The sequence below is a fragment of the Megalobrama amblycephala genome, unplaced genomic scaffold, assembly GCF_018812025.1.
Source record: "Megalobrama amblycephala isolate DHTTF-2021 unplaced genomic scaffold, ASM1881202v1 scaffold230, whole genome shotgun sequence".
Taxonomy (NCBI): Eukaryota; Metazoa; Chordata; class Actinopteri; order Cypriniformes; family Xenocyprididae; genus Megalobrama; species Megalobrama amblycephala.
The window spans coordinates 375,555-402,908 of NW_025953339.1; the positions used below are offsets into that span (position 1 = coordinate 375,555).

Here is a 27,354-nt window from a genome sequence, read left to right on the forward strand (position 1 = left end):
TCAAAGTGGGTTTTGCCCCTTAAACTGCTGAATAAAAGAGTATATTATATTAGGTAAAATAAGTCCTAGCTGAGAACTAGCTGGCATGATGGAAAAACGCACCTCCTTTGGCAGATGTGACATTTTTTCAGCTCTTTTCTTGAGGTTTTTGGTGATGTTGTTGATCACTCCAAGACACTGTGCCCATGACACACCCCTCACGCCAACGTCAAACTGGGGGTACATCTCAGCCAGAAACTCTAAACATACACACAAAAGTATAAAAATAAAAGTGTCCCTGTTTGAAAACCATCAATATTTTTTAAATTCCATTAATAATGCTAATGGTGCACAAATGACACACATTTAAGTTTAGGACTAAACTTTCCTGGGAAAAAAACCTTGATTCACAAATTCTTCCTTAAACGTTTATGCATAAAAAGTCAAAATTATAATTTCAAATGAAAAAGCATATACTTAAAGGATTAGTTAACTTTCAAATGAAAATTACCTTAAAGCTTTACTCACCATCAAGCCATCCTAGGTGTATATGACTTTCTTCATTCTGATGAACACAATCGGAGAAATATTAATGAATATCCTGACTCATCCGAGCTTTATAATGGCAGTCAGCGATACCAACGATTATGAGCTGAAGAAAGTGTCTCCATCCATCGATGCGTTTGTGTAAAAAAAAATCCATATCTAACAAGTTATGAAGTAAAATATCTAGCTTCCGCCAGGCCGCCTTCCAAAACTCTCACAGTTCAAAAAGCTTAGGCTACGTCCTATGCCTTCCCTATTCAACTTATGAAAAAGCTTATCTGACGCGATGCCAGTTTACACTTTCTTCGTAATTTGAATATGGTAGATGGTCCGGCGGAAGCTAGATATTTTACTTCATAACTTGTTAAATATGGATTTTTTTTATTTTTTTTTTACACAAACGCATCGTTTCGCTTCAGAAGGCCTTTATTAACCTCCCCGGAGCCATGTGGAATATGTTTATGATGGATGGATGTGGATGGAGAAGATTTCTTCAGCTCATACTTGTTTTACGCTTACTGCCAATATAAAGCTTGGATACGTCAGGATATTTATTAATATTTCTCTGATTGTGTTCATCAAAAAGAAGAAAGTCATATATACCTAGGATGGCTTCAGGGTGAATAAAGTTTGGGGTAATTTTCATTTGAAAGTGAACTAATCCTTTAACAAAGGTAAGTGGCATGCCGTGTGCAATTTTTCAACAAATTAAAATCTTTTGGGAGCACTGACTAAATACTTTTTGCACACAACATGACATTGCCCATTTATAAAAAAAAATAAATCTATAGATTAATATTTAATTTGACCTTGTGAAGTTGACGAACAATGATTTCTGGTTAAGCATCAAATATTACTGACCATTTCATGGAGAAAAAAAAAAAAATCTTGAAGAGACTGTATTTACCTCGAAGGGCTTCTATTTTGTTTGGGTCGAGTTGCTGGATGCCCTTTTCGGGGTTGCCTGTGATCGCACTGCATGACAGTGTGCTGATGGGGAAGAGCGCATGAAGCACAGGCTCTACAGCCTTCTGGGGCTCCACCTCCTTAAACACCTCCTTGTACACAGACAATGGGATCCACACTTTTCGCAAGGGGCTCCCGATCATAACTGAGGAAAAAAAAGACCACTTCACTAATAAATTTCTTATACCACTGGTATTTAAACTAAAAATATTAAACCAAAGTTAAATTTTAAATAGTTTCCATTTTTTGTTTTGTTTTTGATATTAAAGTCAAAGATATGAGTCAAAGCAGTAGTTTGGCGTACATTTTAAGTTAGTGTGTAGTGTAACATGCAAGAAGAGTTTTGTTGACTTCTTTCTTATATTTTTATACAACATGGCATGTGCCCTTCAAGTCAAGTTGGAAATATCGTAATTAAAAATGCTGAACATGTGAATGATCGAAGCGAAGTGATATTTACAAGTGGGAAACTTCTAGACCAGCTGTGGAACCCTGGGGGTTTGTGACTGACAGCCAGGTGTCCTGTGAAATAATTTGCTACAGGCCTACCATATGTTCCAGATTATAATAAAATGTGCTGCGACTCATATTCTAAAATGACTTATATAATGTATTTAACATCAAATAAAGCAAAAAGTAGACACAAAGATTTTTAAGACATTTTTTCATGTCTGTGCTACAAGTATTTTTGGATGTAATAATAAAATGTGACTGATACACTGATGCAATTTATCTTTGTTTTTCTCTTTCAGCAACTTATTTTTGACCTGGTGCGACTACTCTGGTACAACCTGTTTTCTAGAAAATGCTGTATTATTGAAGTGCATACTGTATTATTATGAAGTGCATATTTACAGATGGGGACCATTTGCGGCAATTAAACAAGTATATTGTGTTCATTACTTCCACCCATATATTATTTCTACCCTATAAGGGATCCCTGGCCCCAAAAAGTTTGAAAACCCTTTTTCTAGTGATGACGTTGGAAGAGGAGTGTGAATTTGACACATTGATCTATAATACAGATATCATATCTATATCTAAATATAGAGATCAGTGAGCAGAAAGCAAGTTTGTAGCGAATGGTGTTAAATCACTCAACTTTCAGAGTTAAAAACGTTTAAAATGGCATGGTTCGCATGAAATTGGTGAAAGCTACCATGTGGACACGGGAGTGCAATAGGGGACCGAACCCAACACATAGGAAACCCTCAAAAACAGACTTTCCTGCATTAATTTATAGACTGGCAGTGCTATAAAGGAACAAGCATATCCATATAAAATGGTATCCATTATTACTGTTTGTTGTATTGTACTCAGTATTGTACTCAGTATTGTATTCATATGTTTTATGATACATTTAATGTAATTTCAATTATGCCATGTTTAGTGTCTATGGGTTCGTATCGAGAAGATTCAAGTGCTTGTGTATATGATATGTCGCTACCCATGCAACAAATCAATATTACAAGAGTCTAGTTTATTCTAGTTTATTCTTCAACAACTCAGCCAGTGACTCATGAACTCCCCCACCAAGGAAGTTCCCGCTACAGAAGTTCCACTTTGCTCATTGGTCAGTTCCACCCAAAAAGGTGTGGTTCCTCCCAGACCATTAAGAGAAGACGCACAACTCCGCCTCTCTCTCTTGCTTCTTTGGGACGGACTGAAGAGACCCCTTGTGCTTCAGGCCTCTTTAGGGGAAGGCCTATGGGCCTGCAAGGCCTGTAATCCTAAACCTTCAACCCCAGCCATGTGCTCATCTAGAAGAGTGAAAGAACTCTTTCTTACTACAAGATTCAAACTAACCATGCAAGTTTGTTATCGCTTCTTCATTCAACACAGAAGACATCGATTGCAACTTCAGTACCACGGACTGAATTCTCATTAACTCCAACGGCAACAATATACCCAGACGCTTATCAAAAAAGAGCCTAATGCAAGTATCGTACGATATACTAATATGCTGCTGGTTAGTTAAAATTGTGAATCTCCTTTATTAACAAAGGGGTTTTTATGATGAATACTGATGATTCTTTCCTGGTTTTTGGTTCCTTCATAGCTCCTACTGTTTCCCACTTCCGGTTTACTCATCATTTTACCCATTTATGTGTGACTTGCGTGTATGTATGTTTGTGTTTGTTAGTTATGTATTCGTGATTTAGTTAATAAAACTTGTGCACAATACATATTTGGTTCTGACTCCCCGTCTGTGAATAAATTGGCTCTTAAATTATCAGATCTTGACTACATGCTCCGAGTAGTACTGTACAATAAGAATGTTGTGAATGTCCCATAACCTGGAAAGAAACATTTCTTAGAATTAATAAACAACACTGAGTGTTCATTGGCCAAACAGGTTAATTGATTGTAATATTAATTTTATTACATTAAGTTAATTTTATTATTAACTTATTTACTTTATTTATAACTAGTTATGATTAATTATCACTACAGTGGTGTTGATTTACCTTGAATATGAGTGAGAGTGAGCATGCAGTGTAATCATGCAAAGTGAGTGTAATCAGAGCGGCAAATGAATGGCTCCCAATCAGTCTCCTCAAAAGAGTCCATTTGCACGCAGCAGAAAGCTGCCTTCATGCGACACATACAGTAAAGGCAAGTGTCGTTCACTCTGCTGCACATACCAACAAATTAACAACAGAATATTGACCCTTGTTCTCTGTTCTATCATGCGGCATGCACGTTTGTGATGTAAGATGAACGCAAATGCGTCAGGATTCGACAGAATCAAGTGAGTGTGAAACGCAGTGTGACCAACCCTGAGGGTGCACCGGGAACAATCACTCTGGCATTCAGACAGAAGCAACGTGCCCAGTGTGAAAGCCCTCTTAACTTGTGATGCCATAGATAATTGATACAATTGAGACATAGAATAGAAATTACATCATTTTGAATTCAGATGTTTAATCAAAATGTTATACCTTAATCTTCCATGAAGACTTCTCCCTGCAAGCACACGTTCTTTGAACCTCCACTTTTGAGAGCCACGCCCTTATCTCAACAATTGAAGAATCGAACCAAGTCCCCGTCCTTCATTTTTTCCCCCGATAATCCATTACAATTAGACGTATCACAATACGGAAGAAAAGTTGTCACTACTTACGTTTAACTGTGAATTATCAGTGAAGAATAGCTATATCATTAAAGGTAAATCAAAACTTTTGTTGAAAATGGAATCTTTTTTCTTTTCTTTTTTTTTTTTTAAGCATAAGCCAACATGACTTCTAAGATGACATTTCTAAGAACTTGGCCATAAAATTTAATTTTTAAAAAAACATTCCCTTTCATCATATCAGACAATCTTATTTGTTACTGACCTTAATACCCTAGCATGACACACTGCCCACCAAGTAATTACATCATACTGTCAAGTCTAAACACGTGACGGTATCAAATTTTCATGCAGCGATAATTGCTAAAGCTTCTATTACGGTATATGTATTATCACAAAATGGTAATTTTTTTTTTCATAACAAAAAGAACTTGCCACTAAGAGTTCTCCTAAACAGCAGTAAAAGTTCTTAGCTAAGAGTTTTCTCTTAAAACCTATTCACAAAGATGCTGAGACAAACTTTTACTAAGGAATAGACTGAAGTCTTAAGCTAAGAGTAAGGGCGGGGTTGACCTCTTTGCTATGGAGTATACACACAGTGATTGGCTGATGGGGGAGGAGTCAGCGATTTAATCATAGAAATATTGTAGAATGAGGTGTCATGTTTCCATATTAAAATAATGGTTTTAAAATACAAAATGTTGCCCTATTCAAATAAATATTTTTTAATAAAAATGTTGCCAAAGTCAAAATAAAATGTTGCCATAAAGGTTTTAAAATGTAGGCTAACTGTCACTAATTAAACTAGTATATACGGTTAATTCATAGGTGTGATTGGCAAAGGACAAAAAAGCAGGAAACTATACGGTGCACTTACCATGGGGGCGGGGCTTTGTTATGGGGAGGGGCTTATGGAGGGGCGTGGCTTGCTTTTGTACTTTTTTATGATAAAGTTATGTAAAATAACTGCTCAGTGCTGCAAAACAGACAACTCTGCTAATGCTAACTTAATTCTATATAAACTATTAGGGGTGTGACGAGACAAGATGGTGAAATACATGACTAGAAAAAATAGTCTGCAGGTGTATTTGAAATGTTTTAACTAATCATCTTGTAATGAATGTCATTTCAGTTCTACTTTCTGAGTATGAATTATCATATGCAGTAAAAGACAACAATACTCAAGCACTGTAAAAGGTTTTGCCACTAACTCAACTGACTGACTTTTCTTCTGTATGATTTCAGTCTCTTCAGATTTACTGTACATGATTTATGAACTTCTACAACTTTTGACCTCCTAACTGAACTCCTTTCCACAAACTGATCATAGAAATAAAAACAGTATAAATAAAAATGGTAACACTTTACAATAAGGTCTCATTTATTAACAATGTATTTACCAACATCAACTAACAATGAGCAATATCTTTGCTACAGTATTTATTAATCTAACATGTTAATGTTAGTTAATAAAAATAGTCATCCATTGTTAGTTCATGACAGTTCACAGTGCACTAACTAATGTTAACAAATGAAACCTTATTGTTTGTGCTTAATAAGATTAAGAGAAAACTGTTATTCATTTTGATGGCAACAATTTACAATAAATGCAACCATAATCGCACTCTCTCAATATTCAAAGTGCAAATAGGACCAATTTTTTCTTTGATACAGAGCTAAAACATGGTTACAACTACACTGCCCAACCTAAAATAGCTTTCATATTGAGAGATATCTGTATTCATCAGGGAGCAGCTTTCAAAATGCGGGGTATTGAAATCTCGTTTGAATGCGCGCTCGCGTTTACTTTCACTTTCGTGATCGCGCGTACTCTGTAAATATGGAGCGGCGGCAACCGTTATCCAACTGAATTAAATGTTTTTTTATTTAAATACAAAGCAAAACGACAGTGGAAGCATAATGTAAACGTAGAGGTGGCATATTCTTTCCTAATCATCTTAACACTCTGTCATGGCAACATCACAGACTACTTTTCGCCTCGACGAGAAATCTCGTCACAATTTAGTCTCGCTCGTCACACCCCTATAAACTACATAACATCATAGGCCTATTAGTTACTAGCCTAAACTGGACGGAGACATGGAGCGCCCTGTAACTCACTGACCTGCCTGCGTTCACAATTCACACGGTGCAGATGGGAGGGAGAACGGCTGACTACACAGTTTATGGGAATAAATTGTGTATTTCCCTCACAATTGTCACAAAAACTCAGTAGTCTGTACACTGTCTGTCTGGTCTCTCTGCGCGTTGCTTTGCGAGATCATGCGGCGCGATTTTTTTCCTCACTGCTGCACGAGTCTGCGTGAGAATATGGGGGTGTGGCGTGAGAGCGTGAGAATTGGGTCAATTGCGTGAGTCTCACGCTGAATGCGTGAGAGTTGGCAGCCTTGCCGTTACTTTGCTAAATTAGCCCAGAATCGTTTAACATTAATGTTATGGAATCATGACAAAAATGATCAATAGATTGGTTAAATTTTACTAGACCTGCATATAAAAATGAAAGACAATATGGATTTGCTTATCTGAATCATCCGTGTTCACTGAAGCTGTTCACGTGAGTAGATGGTTGGGCGCGGTTGGGTGTGTGCGAATTCATAACAGTGCGCGTACACTTTGAACTTCAATCGTGACAAATGATTGGACAACTTGCGGAGTGACATGACGACATGAATCAGAGGCACAAAAAACGTTGACAGCGGTGAGCGGTCATTATGTTTACCAATACTCGACCCATCGCAACCGCCGCAACCCTGACCCATGATTTACGAGAGCATCATTTTCAGGTCGGAAAAGCCGGATTTCCGGATTTTTCCGGAAGAATCACACCCTTGGATGTCTGCATCTCAAGAGAATGCAGAATTCAAGCGACAAATTACGTTTTATAAACAAAGTTTGGGAGAAACGCATTCGAACAATCTTTCTACTCAGCTCGAGAGGAGGAATATATACACAGATGAGAGCCGACTCGTTAATTCGACAGTTTTCTGTTAATTGTCCCCCCGCTCCTCACTCTCGGCTGGGGATACGGGGAGAACTTTGGGTTTGGGCTAAATTCCAAGCTCAGAGCCCTCCATCTCCTTGGACAGCACACCAAATACGCTTATATATATATATATATATATATATATATATATATATATATATATATATATATATATATATATATATATATATATATATATATATTATTATTATTATTTTTTTTTTTCATCTGTTCAATCATTTGTAAGTGTGAAACAATTATGTAATTTATGAATTGTGTGGTGTGGCACAAACATGTTCATTCAACAGAATCTTTGCCACAAACATTTTAAATACATTTGTCCTCAGGTTAAAGAAAACTGAATGTTTTGGATGGCTACCACTCAGTTTAGTATACTTTGAAAATCAACAATTACACATTTAAAGGGGAATCCAGTTTTAATGCAAAAGGAAGCTGATGTGCATTCTAAAAAGAAAATTTTTTTTAAATTTAATATTCAATCATCCCTTTTCTTAAACAATAAAAAGGGTTGAAATGTGATGTTTATCATTTTATAAAACTTTTTTGGTTTGAGGATGTTACCATAGACAATAGAGTTTTTTTTAAATAATAAAAAAAACATTGCTACCTGAACATGCAGTTTTATTCTAATATTCGCTGAAATAATTTCAACTGCTGATTTTTACTCAATAAGCTACAAGATTCTGGAAATTGAGAATCACATTTTTTTTCAAATAGTGTTCACAATTCTCCCATGATTCTGAATAGACAACTAAAAAAAAAAAAAAAAAAAAAAAAAAAAAAAATGTAATTTACTGATTCTGACATGTTAGTTACTGCAGTCTATTTACAAAAAACATTAATTATTTTGAATGAATTATTATTTTATAAAAATCGGTTTGAATAAATGATTCAATGACTCAATTATAAAGATGTCACTTGTTTCATAGATGAATCAACATTTTTGAACAATTCTTTGTAATGAATGAATCAATGACAAATACATTTTTAACAATCATTTGTCGCCACCTACTGGTGTAACGATGTAATTGATGCAATCTTTATTTGAAGTATCAAGTTACTTTCAAAGGGTAATTTACTCTATTTTGTTCACTTCCGTTTGGGATGGGGGACTGGTTGTCTTCCTTGGTTGGGAGGAGTTTGGGTTTGCACCCTCGTGAGGTTTATTTATTTGTTTGTTGCTTTATTTTTGCAAAATGGTCCACACATGCAAAGTTGGTTGATAACACAACTGCAATAAAGTAGCAGCCTATAGGTAACAATTGTTTACAAAGTGCTTAAACTATTTAAAATGTTCTTATACCGAACTTGTTGATTTTTGGAGTACAGCCAGGTTTTTCCTAATAAGCATATCTGTCATATTAGCAGAACACATTTTACACATGAGGAAAACTAATGTTTAATCAATAATTCAAGAAGATCCATGATTCTAGCTTGCTTGGCCTTATGAAAAAGTAGTTCTTGTAATTGTTTAAGCATAGCATTTGTTACAATGTACAATGTTAAGGATATAATTAAAGCTAGACCATTGATGGCTCCTCATTGCATGCTTAGGGCAATGTTAACTTTTTTTCTCTCTTTTTTAAATCTATTGCCTTAATAGATTATATATTATAAATTCTTGAACAAGTTAGTTAAAATGTACCACAATAAATACAATAGAACGTGATAAATTCTAGGAAAGGTGGTCATGAGAAGTTTAAAAAGCTTGCAGGATCATCATCATGTTTTCCCCTCTTTTCATCAGTCTTTTTACTGGCTGTTTTTAGATCATGATGACTTTCTCCATAACGTTTTACTACATTCTGAATAGAATTCAAATGAAACCCATTTGAATTCTATTGAGAACGTTCTATTTTATCATAGGAACGGCTCGCGCAAATCTTATCACACTTTTGGAGCGCGCTGGTGAACGCGCCTGCGGTGATTCGCGTGCGGTGCGCCACTCATGCTTATAAAAGCTCCGAACACGCGATTTATAAAATTAATTAACAGCCTGATTCTATGTTTCGGTGTGGTGGTTAGATCGAGTATACGGGCAACATGGGAGAAGTGCCGGTATGCAAGACAAAGCGTCAGATTAAAGTACCGGTGCGTACCGGCCCACTTCGAGCACTGAGTAAGTATGCAATATTTTATGGTGCTATGTTTTTGCGCTGAATCGGTTTCGTTTTCGTAGGCTATTGAGTGTAAATACAGAAATTCCTTCATTTCTATAAAAAAAAATGAAACCAAATTTGAACTGGAACGCCGTCCCCCCTTGAAATTCACTCCGGGGACGCCGTCCCCCCCGCGTTACCCCCCATTTCCACCCCTGTGTATATATATATATATATATATATATATATTTTTTTTTTTTATCTGTTCATTTGTAAGTGTGAAACCTTTGCCACAGGTAATCAGACAATATTATTTATTTGTTAAAGATTTTTTTTTTTTTTTTGTCTCATCGTAGATTCAAATCTATAAATCAAAATATATTGCATTTATGAAGAAAAGGTTCAGCACCCAAGGCTCTATCGCTATTGCCTCAATGGTGTACAGTGTCTTTGGGTAGATTAGGATTGTTTGTGATTTAGTCTTAGTGACTTAGGAGTCCTCTTGATGACTACTCCTAACGTTTTACAGGCTTAGGAGCTAGTTTTAGCACTAAAATGCTTTGTGAAATACTCTTAGAGCAAAAATTTAGGACTCCTAAAATTAGGACTGACACGCCCATTATTTTTAAGAGTTTCTCCTAAATCGGCAAGTTAGGAGCTACTTTTAGCCTTAAGATGTTTTGTGAATACAGCCCCTTAACACTTAAATACAATAAAAATACAAAAAAAAAAAAAAAATGTATAAACAAATGTTTCAAACTGATTAAAGTGCAAAAGAATTAGAACAATAGATAAAACTTTACAATAAGGTCTCATTAGTTAATGTTAGTTAATGCATTAACATTAACAATGAGTAATAGCTACATTTGTTACAGAAGATATTATTTGATAGTGTTAGTTAAAAACTAATCAAAGTTAGTTCATGTTAGCACAGGTTTGATTGTAATGTATTATTAAATGTGGAAACTAACATTAACTAAGATTAATAAATGCTTTAGAAGTATTTTTCATCATCAGTTTAAGATTAAATAAGTTAAAAAAAGAATATTAAGTCTATAAGTTTATTAATGACCAATTTCTAATGTTCCTTTGTAATTTCTAAAATTCTGGATATGTTGGTAGCTGAACTATCTAGAAAAAAAATTATCTACTTCACTCTAGACAGTTTGGTTTTAGGCCTAAGTATTCAACGAAATGGCAAACTGCTATCTAACAGAATTTATTAAGGGACCTCAAAAAGGCATTTGATACAGTGAATCATGAAATTTTCCTGCATAAATTAAATGTGTTCAGTTTCTAAAAGCAGGCAATCAATTGGTTTAGATCATATTTAGAATCTCGAGATCAGTGTATTAAAATAAATTTACAAAATAATGAGATGGGTCTCCCTCAAGGGTCAATTTTAGGCCCTTTCCCTATACATCAATTATTTACCAAATCTTTGTAAGGAAACTATGACAGGTATATGCAGATGGAAAAGTATTTTTAAAATGCATCCTAAAAATGTGAATAATTCGTAATAAATATTTTATTAAAGTGCCCACAATAACAATACCATGCAAGTTCATTATCGTGATATATCGTATTACCGTATATCATCACGTCTAGTCAAGTCCATATCCTACCTTTGTTGTCCTCCTGAACTTTAAATGTGGCCTCTTCATTGTTGGGCATCTTCTCAGATTCAACTTTCTCCCCATCCACCTGAACCATGCCTTTCTTTCTTTTCTGCTGATGCTTTGAGCTTGTGTTGCACAAAGAAGCTTTCTTCATTATCTGGGATGGCTGTGGATCATCTGTTGTCTCATCTCCAAATGGCCCTGACATGAGCAAAGCAGGATCAGGAGTTTGAGACTGGCGCTGGGATCCCTTATCGTGCCCCCGACGTCCACGCCCTCTGCCCCTGCCCCTGCCTCTCCCTCGTCCTGCACCAGGAGGTTTGCCCCACTGAAGGCTGCTGTTGTCAGCTTGCTGAAAATCTGCCCTGTCCAGCCCTCGCTTCCATGGAGGAATCCACTGTGGGTTTCTCTGGACTGGTGGACCAAGACGCTGGGCCAAAGAGCAGGACAGCTGCCTTTCTTCAACAGGTAGAGATGCCCGTCTCTGAGAGATGTAGGACACATTATCAGCTTAAATAAATGACAAAACATTCTTGGTGAGTATCCCAACAATAGGTTAATAAAGTCCTTTTAAATAACCCAGCAGGTTATTCAGACTTTGTCTGATGGACTCTGCTGAATTTTGCCAATATGAGCCCTGGACAGACCCCTGATACATGCCATTTATAGAGGATATTGTGTAAAAACCTGATGGTGAGACTGGTGGTTTTAACTTTTTATTATTAGTATTTATTGGATATGTTCCAGTAATCAATGCATAATTGTGACGGACACATGCGGCTTGATATAATACCTCTGTAAAATGAAGTGTTTTGTTTTGCCTACTGAAGGAAAATAAAAAGTGTGTAATAGTTAAAAAAGAAAATTCCTTTTAGGCATATTATTGTATTATTACTCCAAAGTACTGCACTCCAAAGGTGCACTGACTTACGTCTTATGCTTAAAGGGTTAGTTCACCCAAAAATGAAAATGATGTCATTAATGACTCACCCTCATGTCGTTCCAAACCCGTAAGACCTCCGTTCATCTTCGGAACACAGTTTAAGATATTTTAGATTTAGTCCGAGAGCTTTCTGTCCCTCCATTGAAAGTGTAGGTACGGTGCACTGTCCATGTCCAGGAAGGTAATAAAAACATCATCAAAGTAGTCCATTTGACATCAGTGGGTTAGTTAGTTTTTGAAGCATCTAAAATACATTTTGGTCCAAAAATAACAAAAACTATGACTTTATTCAGCATTGTCTTCTCTTTTGAGTCTGTGTACATCCACAGTGCTTCTTCTACGGCGGTTGGCATCCAGCTTATTGGTGCATTACCGCCCCCTTCTGCTCCGGACAGTGACGCTGATGACATGTTATGTAGTGTGCCCGAGCTTCGTTTACAGTCTGAGGGAGACACACGCTGTATTCAAGCTATTCTACATTGTTTGTATTTTGGTATTGCTATATTTTTTAAAATGGTGCGTAGGTGTGCATGTCGCGGATGTCCTGATCGCATCACAGTCCGGAGCAGAAGGGGGCGGTAATGCACCTATAAGCTGGATGCCGCCGTAGAAGAAGAAGCAGCGTCACTGTGGATATACACAGACCCAGAAGAGAAGACAATGCTGAATAAAGTCGTAGTTTTTGTTATTTTTGGACCAAAATGTATTTTAGATGCTTCAAAAACTTCTAACTAACCCACTGATGTCACATTGACTACTTTGGTGATGTTTTTATTACCTTTCTGGACATGGACAGTGCACCGTACCTACACTTTCAATGGAGGGACAGAAAGCTGTCGGACTAAATCTAAAATATCTTAAACTGTATTCCGAAGATGAATGGAGGTCTTACGGGTGTGGAACGACATGAGGGTGAGTCATTAATGACATAATTTTCATTTTTGGGTGAACTAACCCTTTAATGAACTAGAAGGAAGTCTTTTATCTATTTTGTCTCCTAGTTTTAGGTTCCATTTACACAACAGTTTTCTGAAAACTTTTTTTCCCACCCCGTTTTGTCCATTGATTTACACGACAACGGCATTTTAGGGGCCTGAAAATGCAAACTTTTGAAAATGGATTTCAAAGTTACCGTTATAATCTCTATGTGAACTACAAAACCGAAAAAGGTGTTTCTGAAAAAGGTGATGGCATACGTGAATGCGAATTACATGTTCAGTCTATAGGCGCATTGTTTTTCCTTTACAATGTGACATCAACTACTGGCCTGAAATGAATAATCCAGTGTTTTTAGTCATTTTCACAGATTCGTGTGAAAGGGGATCGTATTGACAACGTTGTCGTTTGTACAAAAAAAAATGCAAAGGAAAAACTTTTCCATTTTTAGTACATCATTGTCATGTAAGCGTACCTTAGTCAGCAAATGAAATCACCAGTCAGTTCTAGAACTAATCACAACTACTTTATTTGTTCTCTGTTAATCACTAAATTATGATATAGTTTTCAAGCTCTTGATCGGGGTACCCAATTGTCCTGCTCCTGGAGGGCCACTGTCCTGCAGAGTTTAGCTCCAACCCTAATTAAACACCAGGCATGAAAACGGCTCAGGGGTGAAAAAGGTGAGAAGGATATTACCCCTCTAGGGGGGTCCGGGGGCATGCTCCCCCGTAATAAAAATTTAAATATTCCATATTTTAAAGCATCAATCTGATGCATTTTGAGATACTTTTTTTGCCAACCTGGGGAGAGCTGGAGAAACTTAACTTCAGCCATGAGTCAAAAATTATTATGGCCTCCTTACTAAGTATTATGAAGGGGGATCGAGCGGGAATCTTTATTGGTGTCGATTTTCAGTCTCTTTTTAATGATTGGCTTTACGCATCTGTCAATCATTCCCACTTGCTACTTGGGGAAAGAGCCTAGCGCTATGATTGGTCGAACTCTTCTTCTTTTGCTGTTGCTTGATTTGAGGACTGCGCGTGCACAAAGGCGTCACCAGGTTTTTGCATAGTTTAGAGTGACAAATCGTACCAACGTACTTCAAAATGCGTATCCGCTACGCAAATTGCACACAGGTTGGCAGGTCTGCTTATTGATAGAACGGTGGACCACTTTACCTTCTGCCTTGTCAATCCCCTCACCTCAAAATCTACCTCCTCAAAAACGGTAGCGTTAGGGGAGTCACGTGATGCGTTGATGGCGGTGCAGCTTTGAAAAGACGCTCTCCACACCACTCGCATATTTTCAGGTCTTGATGGACAATTAAATGTTAAATTACGTGAAATCATCGAAAATGTCAACCCAGACCACACTTGCTCTTACCCGGGATGATGCAAACTCTCCAATTAAGAAGAGATTTAAGGAGTCCTCCATCATTTCCCGAGCTGAGTTGGATGGCGCCATTTTGGCCGGAGTGAAACAAGCCTTGAGTGAGCAACAGATTGATTTGGACAGAATTGTTACTGCTGCTGTCAAAATCTGCCATAGATGAAGTATTGACGCCTCAGATTTCAGATTTGAAGCATAAAATTGAAACACCAACAAAGTTACCGCCGTAACCAGACAAGTCGAGCAAGTGGAAAAATCGGTATGTCTGCTTCAATCCAGATGCGATTCCACCCAAGCTGCCGTTCGTAAGAACAGGGATCAAATCAGCGATCTGAAATCCAAACTCGACGATCTCACATTAAAGATTGCTTACATGAAAGATTGCTTACATGGAAGATCGCAGCAGGAGATCCAATGTGCGGTTAGTCGGCCTCAGAGAAGGTGCTGAGGGAGATGATTGTATCGCCTTTTTAAAGGCGAATCTGCCCAAATGGATACCCTCCATCGTGAACAGAGAGATCAGAATCGAACTTGCACATTGCATCTATTCAGACAAGCTGTCTAACTGCCCCCGCACGGTTATATTCAAACTGCTGGACTACACTGATAGACAAGCTATCCTTAAAGGGGCGAGGGCCGTATACCCGGTCAAATATGGCAGCGAAATTCTTCATTTCTTCCCAGATTACAGCGTAGACACTACTAAGAAAAGGAAGGCTTTCACTGAAGTGCGGAAGAAGATGGATACTCTCGGAATACAGTCGTTTCTCCTCTTCCCTGCCACACTCAAGGTTACTCATGCAGGGAGACAAAACCTCTTCCGTTCGCCATTGGAGGCCGAGCAGTATCTTCTGTCTTCACGGCCTGGGCACAACATCATTTCGCCTGTGGGACTGCCTCCTCAACTGGACCGCTGCGCTGATATGGAAACGGAGCAGTCCGTTATTGAGTAGGGATAGAACGATTGGAACCATACATTGATAATCTGATCCATTATGACCAGACTGGCTTTTTGAAGGGCCGTCTAGCGTCCGATAATATGCGCCGACTGTTACACATTATCGACCATGCTCGAACTAGCAATGTTACCTCTGCCATTTTCTCTTTGGATGCTCTCAAGGCGTTTGACAGACTTGAATGGGACTATTTATGGGCTGTTCTGGAGCGATTCAGATTCGGCCCTAAATTCTTAAATATTATACAGCTGTTATATAAATGTCCTACTGCTTCTGTAATGACATTTTCCTGTCAATCGCAACCTTTTCCACTTCAAAGGGGTTGCCGGCAAGGTTGTCCCTTATCACCACTTTTATTTGCACTCTCACTAGAGCCTCTCGCACAAGCCCTTAGACAAAGTCAAACAATTTTACCTATAACTATTAATAACTCCCATCATCACATCTCATTGTATGCTGATGATATTATGCTTTATCTTTCAGATTTAAATACTTCCCTACCAGAGGTTTTGCGAATTATTTAATACCTTCAGCACTATGTCTGGATATAAAATAAATTGGGCTAAGTCATTTTTAATGGCACTTAATAGTATTACTAAAGCAATTTCTCTTCCGAATGGTCTTACCTTTGCTAATTCATGTACTTATCTTGGTATCAAAATTGTTGATTCTCTGTCTAGGACTGCTCAGACGAATTTTTATGAAATCGGTCAGAAAATTAAGCGGGATATACAAAGGTGGGATAACTTAAAAATGTCAATGCAAGCTAGAATTAGTACGGTTAAAATGAATATTTTACCTAGAGTAAACTTTTTTTTTTTCCATGCTCCCGTGATTTCCTCCCCCTAAATTCATCAAAGAAATGAATTCATTAATCTCCAAATTTATCTGGGGTGGTAAGCGTCCTAGAGTCAGTTTTTCAGTATTGCAGCGTGCAAAATCGAACGGCAGTCTTGCTCTTCCTAACTTAATGCTTTACCACCTTGCCTTCCAAATTAGGGTCATGCGTGTCTGGGTGGACACTCACTCCAAAGTACCTTGGAGGAGTATTGAAGCTGACTGTGTTCTCCCTCATAGGCTTCAAGATCTGCCTTTTACTGGTATAGACTCAAGAAGTCTCCATTTCGGAAATATTATTTCTAATTCGGAAATATTATTTCGGAAATATTATTTCAAATTCGGAAATATTATTTCTACTACTTTAAAAGCCTGGTTTAATGCAGAAAAGATTACAGGTCACTCAAAAAAAATTTCACGTCAGTCTCCTCTCTGGAACAATACCCGTCTATTATCTGGTGGTCAACCTTTCAGTTACCCTCCCTGGTCCTTAAAAGGGGTACTCACATTGGGTGATATATTCAACGGCAACGGACTGCGCACATTTCAGGACATTCAATCAGACTACTCCTTGCCAGGCACCTCCTTTTTTATGTATTTGAAGTTAAGGTCTGTAATGAAAGCGTATGGTGTGCCTTGGAACTCTATCTTAGATGATCACCCATTGTTAAAATGGATAAAACACACCGGAAACTTTCAGGGCACAGTGTCCTTGATCTACAAGCAACTGCTTGAATGTTCATACAAACTCTTGGGATACTAGCTGTATAGGAGAGAGAACTCTCCTGGTTGGGTTACAGTCCTGATTGGAATAGTCTGGTTAAATCTCTGCCTTACCTCCAAAAACCCCTCGCACATTCTTATTCATTTCAGAACTGTACACAAAATGTATTGTACCCCATATAAGCGATACTTGATGAAACTCTCATCCAATCCTAATTGTAGTCTGTGTAATAACAATTCTGAAGGTACCTTTTTGCACATGTTTTGGGACTGTTTGGTCATATCCAATTTCTGGAAACATGTAGTTCAGGTGCTAAAAAACATCACAAAGTTGCAGTTTGACCTTGATCCCTGTCTTATGTTGTTAAATGATGATTCTTCTTATAAGTTTACATTAGTTCAGAGTAGACTGTTAATGTCTGGCTTCACTGCTGCTAAAAAAACAATTTTACAGCAATGGTTTACACCTGACATGGACCTTAAAAGATTCTGGCTGCTTTCTTTTCATAATATTGTTTGCTTAGAATGCAGCACTGCAAGGATTAATGGGGCTAGAATACATACGGTTACCTATTGGAGTAAAACAGCCCAAGCCTTAAAAAAAATTGTTTGCTGCCATGGTTTATTTGTACGTTTGTTGTACATTACCCTAAAGCATTGTTTACTGTATTTATGTCCTTTTATTTTATCAGTATTTTTGCTGCTATCCTTGTTTTGTATTTTGTTCTTATCTCAAATAAAAAATTATAATCACAAAAAAAAAAAAAAAAAAAAAGTAGCGTTAGCTAATAATTTTCCACTGGAGCTTTAGCTAGCTGGCTAACGTTGCGTTCTCTCCTGCTGTGTTCAATGACTCAATTCATCAAGCTGTAGCTAACGTTAGCTAATTCTATGTTAACAGAGCTGCTGGGAACCTTAACTTAAATATACCAGAAAATATTAAAATTATTAAAACCATCACTCACCAAATTCAGTCAGGTAAATCGCCAAGGCCAGGCATGCTTTCAGCTTCTGATGGTGGTCTGCACTGGTGATGCAAGGCCCTTCGCATTAATATTTCCATGCACTTGCGCTCCCTTCTGGCACGCACACCTGTTCGCAGTTCACTGAATAAGAATACCCCCCCCCCTCCCCCCTCCCTCCTCCCTCCTATTCACGTAGGTCACCTATTTTGGTTTCAAAACGGCGAATTTCGCCAAAAAGTGAGGGATTTTCATGTATGAAACACACCTGAAACAGCTAATCAAGGTGTTCAAGACCACTAGAAACGTTCAGGCATGTGTGCAGGACTGGACACCCCTGCTTTTGATGAACTCAGATTTGTTTTTGCAGAATTGATTTGGGTGAGACCAAATGAAATCAACTCAACAGTTGTGTGCATAAGAGTGACACATCAATAAAAATACATAGCGATAAATGTTTTACAGACAAACCTTTGAAGCATTCTTCAGCCTCGCTGAGCTCCTTTCATAGGATGGCTTTAAGAAAAGAGAATAGGATTATCAATTTTCAAAAAAAAAAAAAAAAAAAAAATTAAGATTTCTTCACAATACAAATTTACAACAAATATCTTTTGAAGTAATTAAAAACTTTTATAAGGGTTCATACTATGCAATAGCAGCTGTAAAACCCTCTAAGGCCGGGTTCACAACGCAAGCGTCAGCGGCGCATGAGCGTCGCGTGAGCGTGAACTGCAGCTGCAGAGAAGCGTCCTCAGCAGCTGCAGCTGCAGAAAAGTGTTTGTACAGCATCACAGCAGCGGCTCAAAGCTACATATAAAGTGGGCCATTTCTTTACAAAGACAGCTATAAATTTGTTTTTATAAGTTGGTCATTGTTAAACTTGATAGTCTTGAAAGTTTGTTAACATGCAAGGTGTACAACAATCACATATAAACGTAAAATAAATAAAAATAAATTTAAAAAAGCTTTGTGTCATCCATTGCTGCACACAAATGAGGTAAGCTTTGTGTTTTACATCATCTGATGCATAAACATGTTTACAACACAGCAAACTCAACGAAAAAAGGCAGCAAACTCAGGTTTGATTTGTGTTACATACTACCTGGCTCATGGCAGCGTAACAAAACGGGGAGGCCATGCTCAACTCAAGATGACTCAAAAATATATTTATTTAAAGAAGAAACACATAATAAACTAACAAACAAAAATAACAATAACACAAAAAAACTGGTGCTGGAGAGAGATCAAGCCCAAACCAAATCAGGAACCCAAGCACAGATCCAACGCTCTCTGGAAAGACAGATCCTTTTATCAGTCCACTCATTATAGGCAACCTGTTACACCTGTCGCTTGACTCCACCCTGCAAAACACAAAAACAAACATAGACACAACAGAACCTAGAACGCTACCTAAAGGCGACCAGCTTCCGTTTCGGGAACAGGTGTTACCCTTATCTGTAACACCTCCCCCCTCAAGACAGAGACTAAAAGTCTCTGATCCAAACCCCAAAATTATTCTCTCCAAATACCAAATATAAATTATCCAAATATAAATGAAATTAACCAAATCCAAAATATTCAATAACCAAAAACTAATTCTCCAAAATAACCAATAAATCCAAAAGATAAATCCAACCATACAATCAACTTTTATTTTTTTTAACCACTCGTTAAAATATTACCCCCAATTTCCCCAAACCACACGGCCCTCTTCTCAACATTTCAAGCACGTTGACCAAACGAGACCGGGACATCTGGAAAAGAGAAAAGAGAAACAGCAGACAGACAACTTACATTTCCCTAAATGAACGAGACAATGCATCCGCCACAATGTTATTAACTCCGCGAACATGTCTGATATCCAGGCAATAAGGCTGCAGAAACAACGCCCAGTGGATTAGGTGCTGATTCGGAGAACGCAAGGAGTGCAAAAATGTAAGGGGATTATGATCCAAAAATACCACAATGGGCACTGTCCCCACTGCAAAAAATGCTGTTCTTACTTAGAGTTCTTGTCTTGTTTCTAGTCAAAATATCTTAAAGTTCTTAAATCAAGAAGCATTTTCTTGACAAGTAAAAATTATTTTCTTGTTTTCAGGAAAAATAAATCAAAATTAAGTAAGTTTTTCCTTAAAACAAGCAAAATAATCTGCCAATGGGGTAAGCAAAATAATCTTATTTCAAACCAAGAATAAGATATATAATCTTGTTTTCAGTTTGGACTAAGATTATTTTGCTTACCCCACTGGCAGATTATTTTGCTTGTTTTAAGGAAAAACATGCTTAATTTTGATTTATTTTTCCTGAAAACAAGAAAATAATTTGTACTTGTCAAGAAAATGCTTCTTGATTTAAGAACTTTAAGATATTTTGACTAAAAACAAGACAAAAATTCTAAGTAAGAACAGCATTTTTTGCAGTGCCCCCACCCACATACACATCAAAATGCTGCAAGGCCCATATCAACGAAAGTGCTTTCTTTTTCAATAGTCGAATAATTTACTTGATGGTAATTATACTTCTTTGAATAGAAACTTACAGGTCTGTCAATTCCAGCGTCATCTTTTTGCAAAAGCACTGTTCCAGCACCTACCTGGCTGGCATCTACATACAACTGAAACGGCCGATCCCACCGCGGTGCAGTCAAAACAGGCGCTGTATTCAACAGTAACTTGGCGTTTTCAAACGTATCTTGAGAATTATAAGGACCATTCAAACTTTACTTTGGCCTTCAGAAGATTAGTCAGTGGTGCCACCACGGTTGAAAAATTAGAGCAAAAGTTGCGGTAATAACCTACCATGCCCAAAAAACGCATTAATTCTTTTTTTGTGGTGGGCCCGCGGGAATTTATCAAAGGCTTCAACCTTAGCTCGCACTGGGCACACTTGACCCAATCACTTTCCCCCAAAAAATTACAGTGCCTCTGGCAAATTCACACTTGGCCAGATTCACTGTAAGATTGGCATCCACCAACCGTGAAAGTAGAGCACGTAACCGGCATAGAATGCTCCTTCCAAGTGTCACTGTAAACAATTACATCATCGAGAGACCGCGCATCCCTCCAGTCCTGCTACCACCCGATTCACCAGGCGCTGGAAGGTGGCTGGAGCGTTTCGTAATCCGAAACTCATGACTGTATAAGAATATAATCCTGATGGAGTAATGAATGCTGACATCTCACGTGCATGGGACGTTAACGGAACTTGATAGTATCCCTTAAGAAGATCGATTTTTGTAACAAATTTAGCAGAACCGACACAGTCTATGCAATCCTCTATACGAGGTAAAGGGAAAGAGTCCGGTTTAGTAAGACTATTCAGTTTTCTGTAATCAGTACAAAAGCGTAATGTGTTATCAGGTTTTTTTGACCAATAAACAAGGAGAGGACCAACTAGAACAAGGCGGTTCAGCCAGACCGTTATCTAACAAATACTTCACTTCTTGTTCCAAAAGACACTGTTTTTCAGGAGACACTCGATAAAATGACTGGCAAATAGGTGGGGAATCTCCCACATCTATATCATGCTGTATTAAGTCAGTACGAGATGGAACATCTGAAAAAAGTGACAAAAATTCACGCAAAAGTGCTGTCAACTCTGCCCTTTGACAACGGCGGCTCCCATAGACGAAATCAAAAATGAATTGTCAGTTACACTCAACACTGCAGCTTTCACTTTGGTATCAGAAACAGTTTCTGGCACCGAAGTACGATGGTAATAAGGCTTAAGCAAATTTATGTGACACAGTTGGGTTGCTTTCTTACGATTAGGAGTAGAGATGACAATTTAAATCAGATACTTTCCGCACAACGACATAAAGACCACTATACTTGGCTAGAAAAGGAGAAGCCGGAACAGAAAGTAAAGCCAACACCTGATCACCAGGACTAAATTCTCTACTTACTGCCTTGCCATCAAACCAGCTTTTCATTTTGTTCTGAGTTTTAGTCAAATTTTCACAGGCTAGTTTACAAGCCAGCAAAAGTCGACGAGGAATTCCATTAACATAGTGCGATGCGGGTTTCGTTGGTTCATCAAACAACGTTGATAAAGGCCCCCCTCACCGAATGCCCGGAAACCAACTCATTAGGACTAAAGCCCAAACTTTCCTGCGTTAAAGTTTCCTCCCTGGCTGCCAACAACAGCCAAGGAAGACCTTCCTCCCAATCCTTATTAAGTTCGATACAATAAGCACGTTTTAGTAACTGTTTTAGGGTCTGATGGAAACGTTCGAGGGCTCCTTGACTCTGTGGATGTCGTGCAGTACTTTTATGAGGTTTAATGCGCAACTGTTGCAACACTTCTGCAAACATGCGAGACGAAAAATGAGTCCCTCTATCAGTCTGAAGTATCTTTGGGATGCCAAAGATCGAAATGAACTGTGTCAAAGCTTTTACAATAGACTTTGTATGAATAGATCTCAACGGATACGCAGCTGGGTAATGCGTAGCTTGACACATCACCGTTAACAAATATTTCGAGCCAGATTTAGATGGATTCAATGGCCCCACACAATCAATAATGATATGCTCAAAGGGGTTACTTACCACAGGAATGGGACATAGAGGAGCAGGTGGAATACTATGGTTTGGTTTACCTGTTACTTGACAAACATGACAGGTCTTAATAAACTTTGCAATATCTTTCTTGAGATGCGGCCAGAAAAAGTGACGCAGCACTCTATCATACGTCTTTCTCACTCCAAAATGTCCTGCAATATCACCATGAGCCATTTGTAATATCACATCACGTAAACTAGAGGGTATTAGAATTTGAAACAACGATTTACCCACCCCTTTATCATTACACGAGGTCCATTTACGAACCAACATCCCATCCTGTATAAAGTAACCATTAGCAATACTTTGCATTTCTTCAGCACTCTTTGCATCAGCAAATAAATGCACTAAAGTAGAATCATGCTGCTGAGCCTAAATTAAATCATTAGCAGAAATAGATGGAGGAAGAACAGGTAAATCCACCCGTACAGACAAAGAATTTTCGTGCGCAACAGAGTTTTCCAAGGTGAGAGCTTTTGCCCTTGTCACAGCACATGCTGAAAACACACTAGGAAAATCTCGAGCACTTTCATCATCTTTAACTTGGAGAGAAGGGATCATCCTGACAACAGGAGGTGGAGGGACACCATGCTGCACCTGTCCCCCAGCCAAATTGTTACCCGAGATGATATCCACTCCCTCCACCGGCAAATAACAACCTCACCTTGCACAAGATCTGAATATAACTGGATTTTGTGCAAAGGCGCAGAGAATGTCTGTAATCCAATTCCTTGAATTAACACTGTGCTACCCGTATTAGACTTGGAAGAAAAGGGTAAAGTAGACCCCAATATAAAGGATTCCAATTAATCTGTATCACGCAACACTCTCACAGGTACTTTAACGAAATAATTTGTTAAAGAAACAAAACCATTTGTGATAAAAGGTCCAAAATCAGACGTCAGATCAAAATCCTTTTTGTTAACTTCTGTAGATACATGTATTCAAGTCACAGCATAACTGTCCAGAGGCTAAAGCCACAGGCTTCGGAATGGATTTATTATACTTGCCTCGTAATACAGGGCACTCCCTCTTCCAATGTCTCTTTTCAAGACAATAATTACACGTAGAATTCTGATCTATTTTTTTTTATTTTGATCGACTTTCAAACTAACAGAACGAAATACATCAGTACTTCGAAACTCTCTGCGATTACCATCATGATTTGGAACAGAGTTAGAACGATGTGTTAGAACAAACTCGTCTGCAAAAACGGCAGCTTCAGCAGCTACTTTATGCTCATTTATATAAGTAGCTACCCGATCAGGGACTATGTTTTTAAATTGTTCTAACACCATTAAATCGCTCAAACTTTCAAAAGTGTCCACTCCTGCAGAGACACACCAGCGACTGAAATGACCCGTTAACTCCCTCGCAACTTCTACATGAGTTTGCCTGTCTCCCTTCTTCCAACCTCTAAAACGCCGTCTATACGCTTCTGGAACAAGTTCATACGCTTTGAGTACAGCTTCTTTTACAACATCATATATTTTTCATTGAGATTTTGATAAGGCAATATAAGCCTCTTGTGCCTTGCCCACTAAAACACCCTGTAGAAGAAAGGTGCGCTCTATATAATCCCACCCTCTATCTTCAGCAACATTTTCAAACAGTGAGAAAAATACATCTGGATCTTTCTCATTGAATTTGGGCAAAATTTTAACCATGTTTATGATATTGGAAAATTATTTTTTTACATCCGGTTGATCATTTGTTAAACTTTCCAAATCAACATTAGGCATTCTACCCTCAGAAATTAATCTAAGCCGTTCCCTTTCTAGCTCCAATTTCAACTCCTCCAACCTATGTCGAGCTTTAAACTTTTCAAATTCTCGTTCATGCTCTCGCTCCCTACACTTTTCCCTTTCCCATTCCAATTGACGATCTAATGCGCGTTCCTTACTTTTAAATTCTAACAATTCTTTTTGTTGCTCGAAATGTTAAAACATAATTCTCCACATCACTCTTCAATTCAGCTAAATGCAGAGTCGAAACACCCTTTGGGGATAAATTGTCCACATCAGATTGCGTATCTAAAGTTAAGACTAACCTTTCCACTAATTTTTCTTTAACAGCTTTACGAATTTGTTGTAGGTTAGCAGTTTTAGGTAAAGCCAATTCAATATTAAATTGCACACTAGCTTTACGCAATTGATCTTTTGTGAGACCTTCAAGTTTTTCCTCCGTAGGCGCCGCTAAAAAACTCTCCAACTTATCCATTATAAAATATTTTCGATTTCAACAAAAAGAGTTAGAAATTAATGAAAACAATCAAATCACCCTATTTTCTTCATTTTATTTTTAGTTCATGGGATAATGGCAGAGGTTGCAAAGTACAAGATAAAGCATTTTATTATTATTATTATTAGAAAAAAGTAGGCTTACTTTGATTTCAAAAGTTCCCCCGTAAAATTAACTAAAACTCAAACCCTAACCTCTTCAATGTGCCCACATGGAGCTCAACTGCCACCACAAGCAGTCTACCCGTGTCCGACACATCCAACACAAAAAACTAAAATAAAAAATTAAAATAAAAAACAGCACTAATCACTCTTTAACTAACACGGGGCTAACTTAGCTCTTACAAAGTGAACCTACTATTCACATTTCAATTAATCAAGCACAAGCAACACAATGCCTAACTTACCCCAGACCAAATATTCAATAATAATAAATTTACTTACTTGATCTCTTATCTCCAACACCAGAAAAGAAAAAGAAAGAACCACGGCTCTCCCCACGGCTTTGAAATCTGCTCAAAATCAAGACCGATCAAAAATACTGATTATTTCTTTCAGTTACTCCGAGACGAGCCCCCACATGTTACATACTACCTGGCTCATGGCAGCGTAACAAAACGGGGAGGCCACGCTCAACTCAAGTTGACTCAAAAATATATTTATTTAAAGAAGAAACACATAATAAACTAACAAACAAAAATAACAATAACAAAAAACTGGTGCTGGAGAGAGATCAAGCCCAAATGAAATCAGGAACCCAAGCACAGATCCAACGCTCTCTGGAAAGACAGATCCTTTTATCAGTCCACTCATTATAGGCAACCTGGCTGTTACACCTGTCGCTTGACTCTGCAAAACACAAAAACAAACACAGACACAACAGAACCTAGAACGCCACCTAAAGGGCGACCAGCTTCCGTTTCAGGAACAGGTGTTACCCTTATCCGTAACATTTGGGTATGCAAGATTGCTGTCTGTGTAATAACTAAAATAATGTTTATATATCATATTTTCTGGCTAGTTTAGTCTTTTATAATATACCATACTTTAACCCAAACTGAATAATTAAAAACAAGTTTAAATGAGTAAATCTTCTATAAATATTTTTTAATATTAATTTTCTTTCCTGACATACTTCAATTCTTGTTAAAACACACTAGATATACTTATTCTGTACATTTTGAGCACTTTTTGTGTGAAATCATATTTATTTTGTCCATCAAAGGTGTACTTTCACTTTAATTGAGCGTCAGCAGCACAGCAAAAATAGACCCAGCCGCGAAACGATCGCGGCACTGCTGCTTCTGCTCTGCTCCTGCTACGCGCTGCCGTGCAGCCGCGCAGCCTCTGCGTGCGGTGTGAATGCTCTCATCTGTTAACATGGGGGCCGAAAAAAATATGCACTGCTAACGCTCTGCTGATGTGTGCTGGTGTGAACCCGGCCAAGTTTAACAATGACCAATTATAAAAACAAATTTCTAGCTGAAATGCTCACTTTATATGTAGCTTCGAGCCGCTGCTGTGATGCTGTACAAACGCTTCCAGTGTGAATACTCGCGCGTCTCTGCAGCTGCAGTTCACGGTCACGCGCTGCTAACGCGCTGCTTCCGCTCTGCTGCCGCTTGCGGTGTGAACCCGGCGTAACACAGAGGTCTTCAAACTCTGGTCTAACATGCATGCACAAACATAACTGATGCATAAACATAAGCCCTGGATCACTAAGGGTAAAGGGTATACAGCACCTCATTTGACATCTGTATGTCAATCTTCTGTTCAAGCCTCTGCACTGCTGCATGGAGGAACTGAAAAAACAAACAGATGAGATGCATTTAACTGTTTTTTTTAACAAGACCTTGAGTCTGATCAGACATCTGAATGTGTTTTAAAGTTGAAAACAGAAGTTCTTACCCTACAGTAGTTCAGGACCTCAAGCAGTATATTCTGCTGATCCTCACCGACAACAGATTTGCTCTAGTTTAGAAAATAATTAGGACATCAATGAAAAAGGAATCTGACCTTTACCTGTGTAACAGTGTATTGGTGAATTGGGTAATTTATACATTGAATGGGTTCATGTATAAACTGAATTAACTAGTGTCAACATCAACACTTTTTATGAGTCTCAATAAACCTGTACTGGCGCATTTGGAAATACTGGAGGCTCCATGGCAGCTAAAGGGCTGACTGCCATGTTCAGTCCAGACATCTCTACAGGACCTCTGGCTGAATCAGACGGAGGCACAGCTTGGTGGAATGTGTGCTCCTCAGAAGGGAGTCCAGCATTCATGTTCTTTGAAAAGAGAATGATCATTAGTGCCATGAACAACATTGTTTATCTGATACTCTAAGTTAAAGGATGACTTTTACAGCCAAGCACACACACAAAAAAAAAAACAAAACAAAAAAACAGACAAAAGCATTATAAAAATAGAATATAAGTAGCCTATGTGCTATATTCCACCACTTCTGAAGTCATACAATACCTTTATTTGGGGAACA

General features: G+C 38.0%; 1 protein-coding gene across 1 annotated transcript in view; it reads right to left on the reverse strand.

Annotated features, from left to right (window-relative positions):
* si:zfos-905g2.1 overlaps positions 1–27,354 on the reverse strand; it is a 33,855-nt gene that overhangs the window by 276 nt on the left and 6,225 nt on the right. The window contains exons 3-9 of the mRNA XM_048179529.1: positions 26,987–27,145; positions 26,764–26,826; positions 26,598–26,657; positions 18,528–18,572; positions 11,314–11,791; positions 1,433–1,636; positions 103–239 (exon numbers count right to left, since the gene is read on the reverse strand). Coding sequence (XP_048035486.1) covers positions 103–239; positions 1,433–1,636; positions 11,314–11,791; positions 18,528–18,572; positions 26,598–26,657; positions 26,764–26,826; positions 26,987–27,145 — 1,146 coding nt within the window. The remainder of the gene's footprint in view (positions 1–102; positions 240–1,432; positions 1,637–11,313; positions 11,792–18,527; positions 18,573–26,597; positions 26,658–26,763; positions 26,827–26,986; positions 27,146–27,354) is intronic.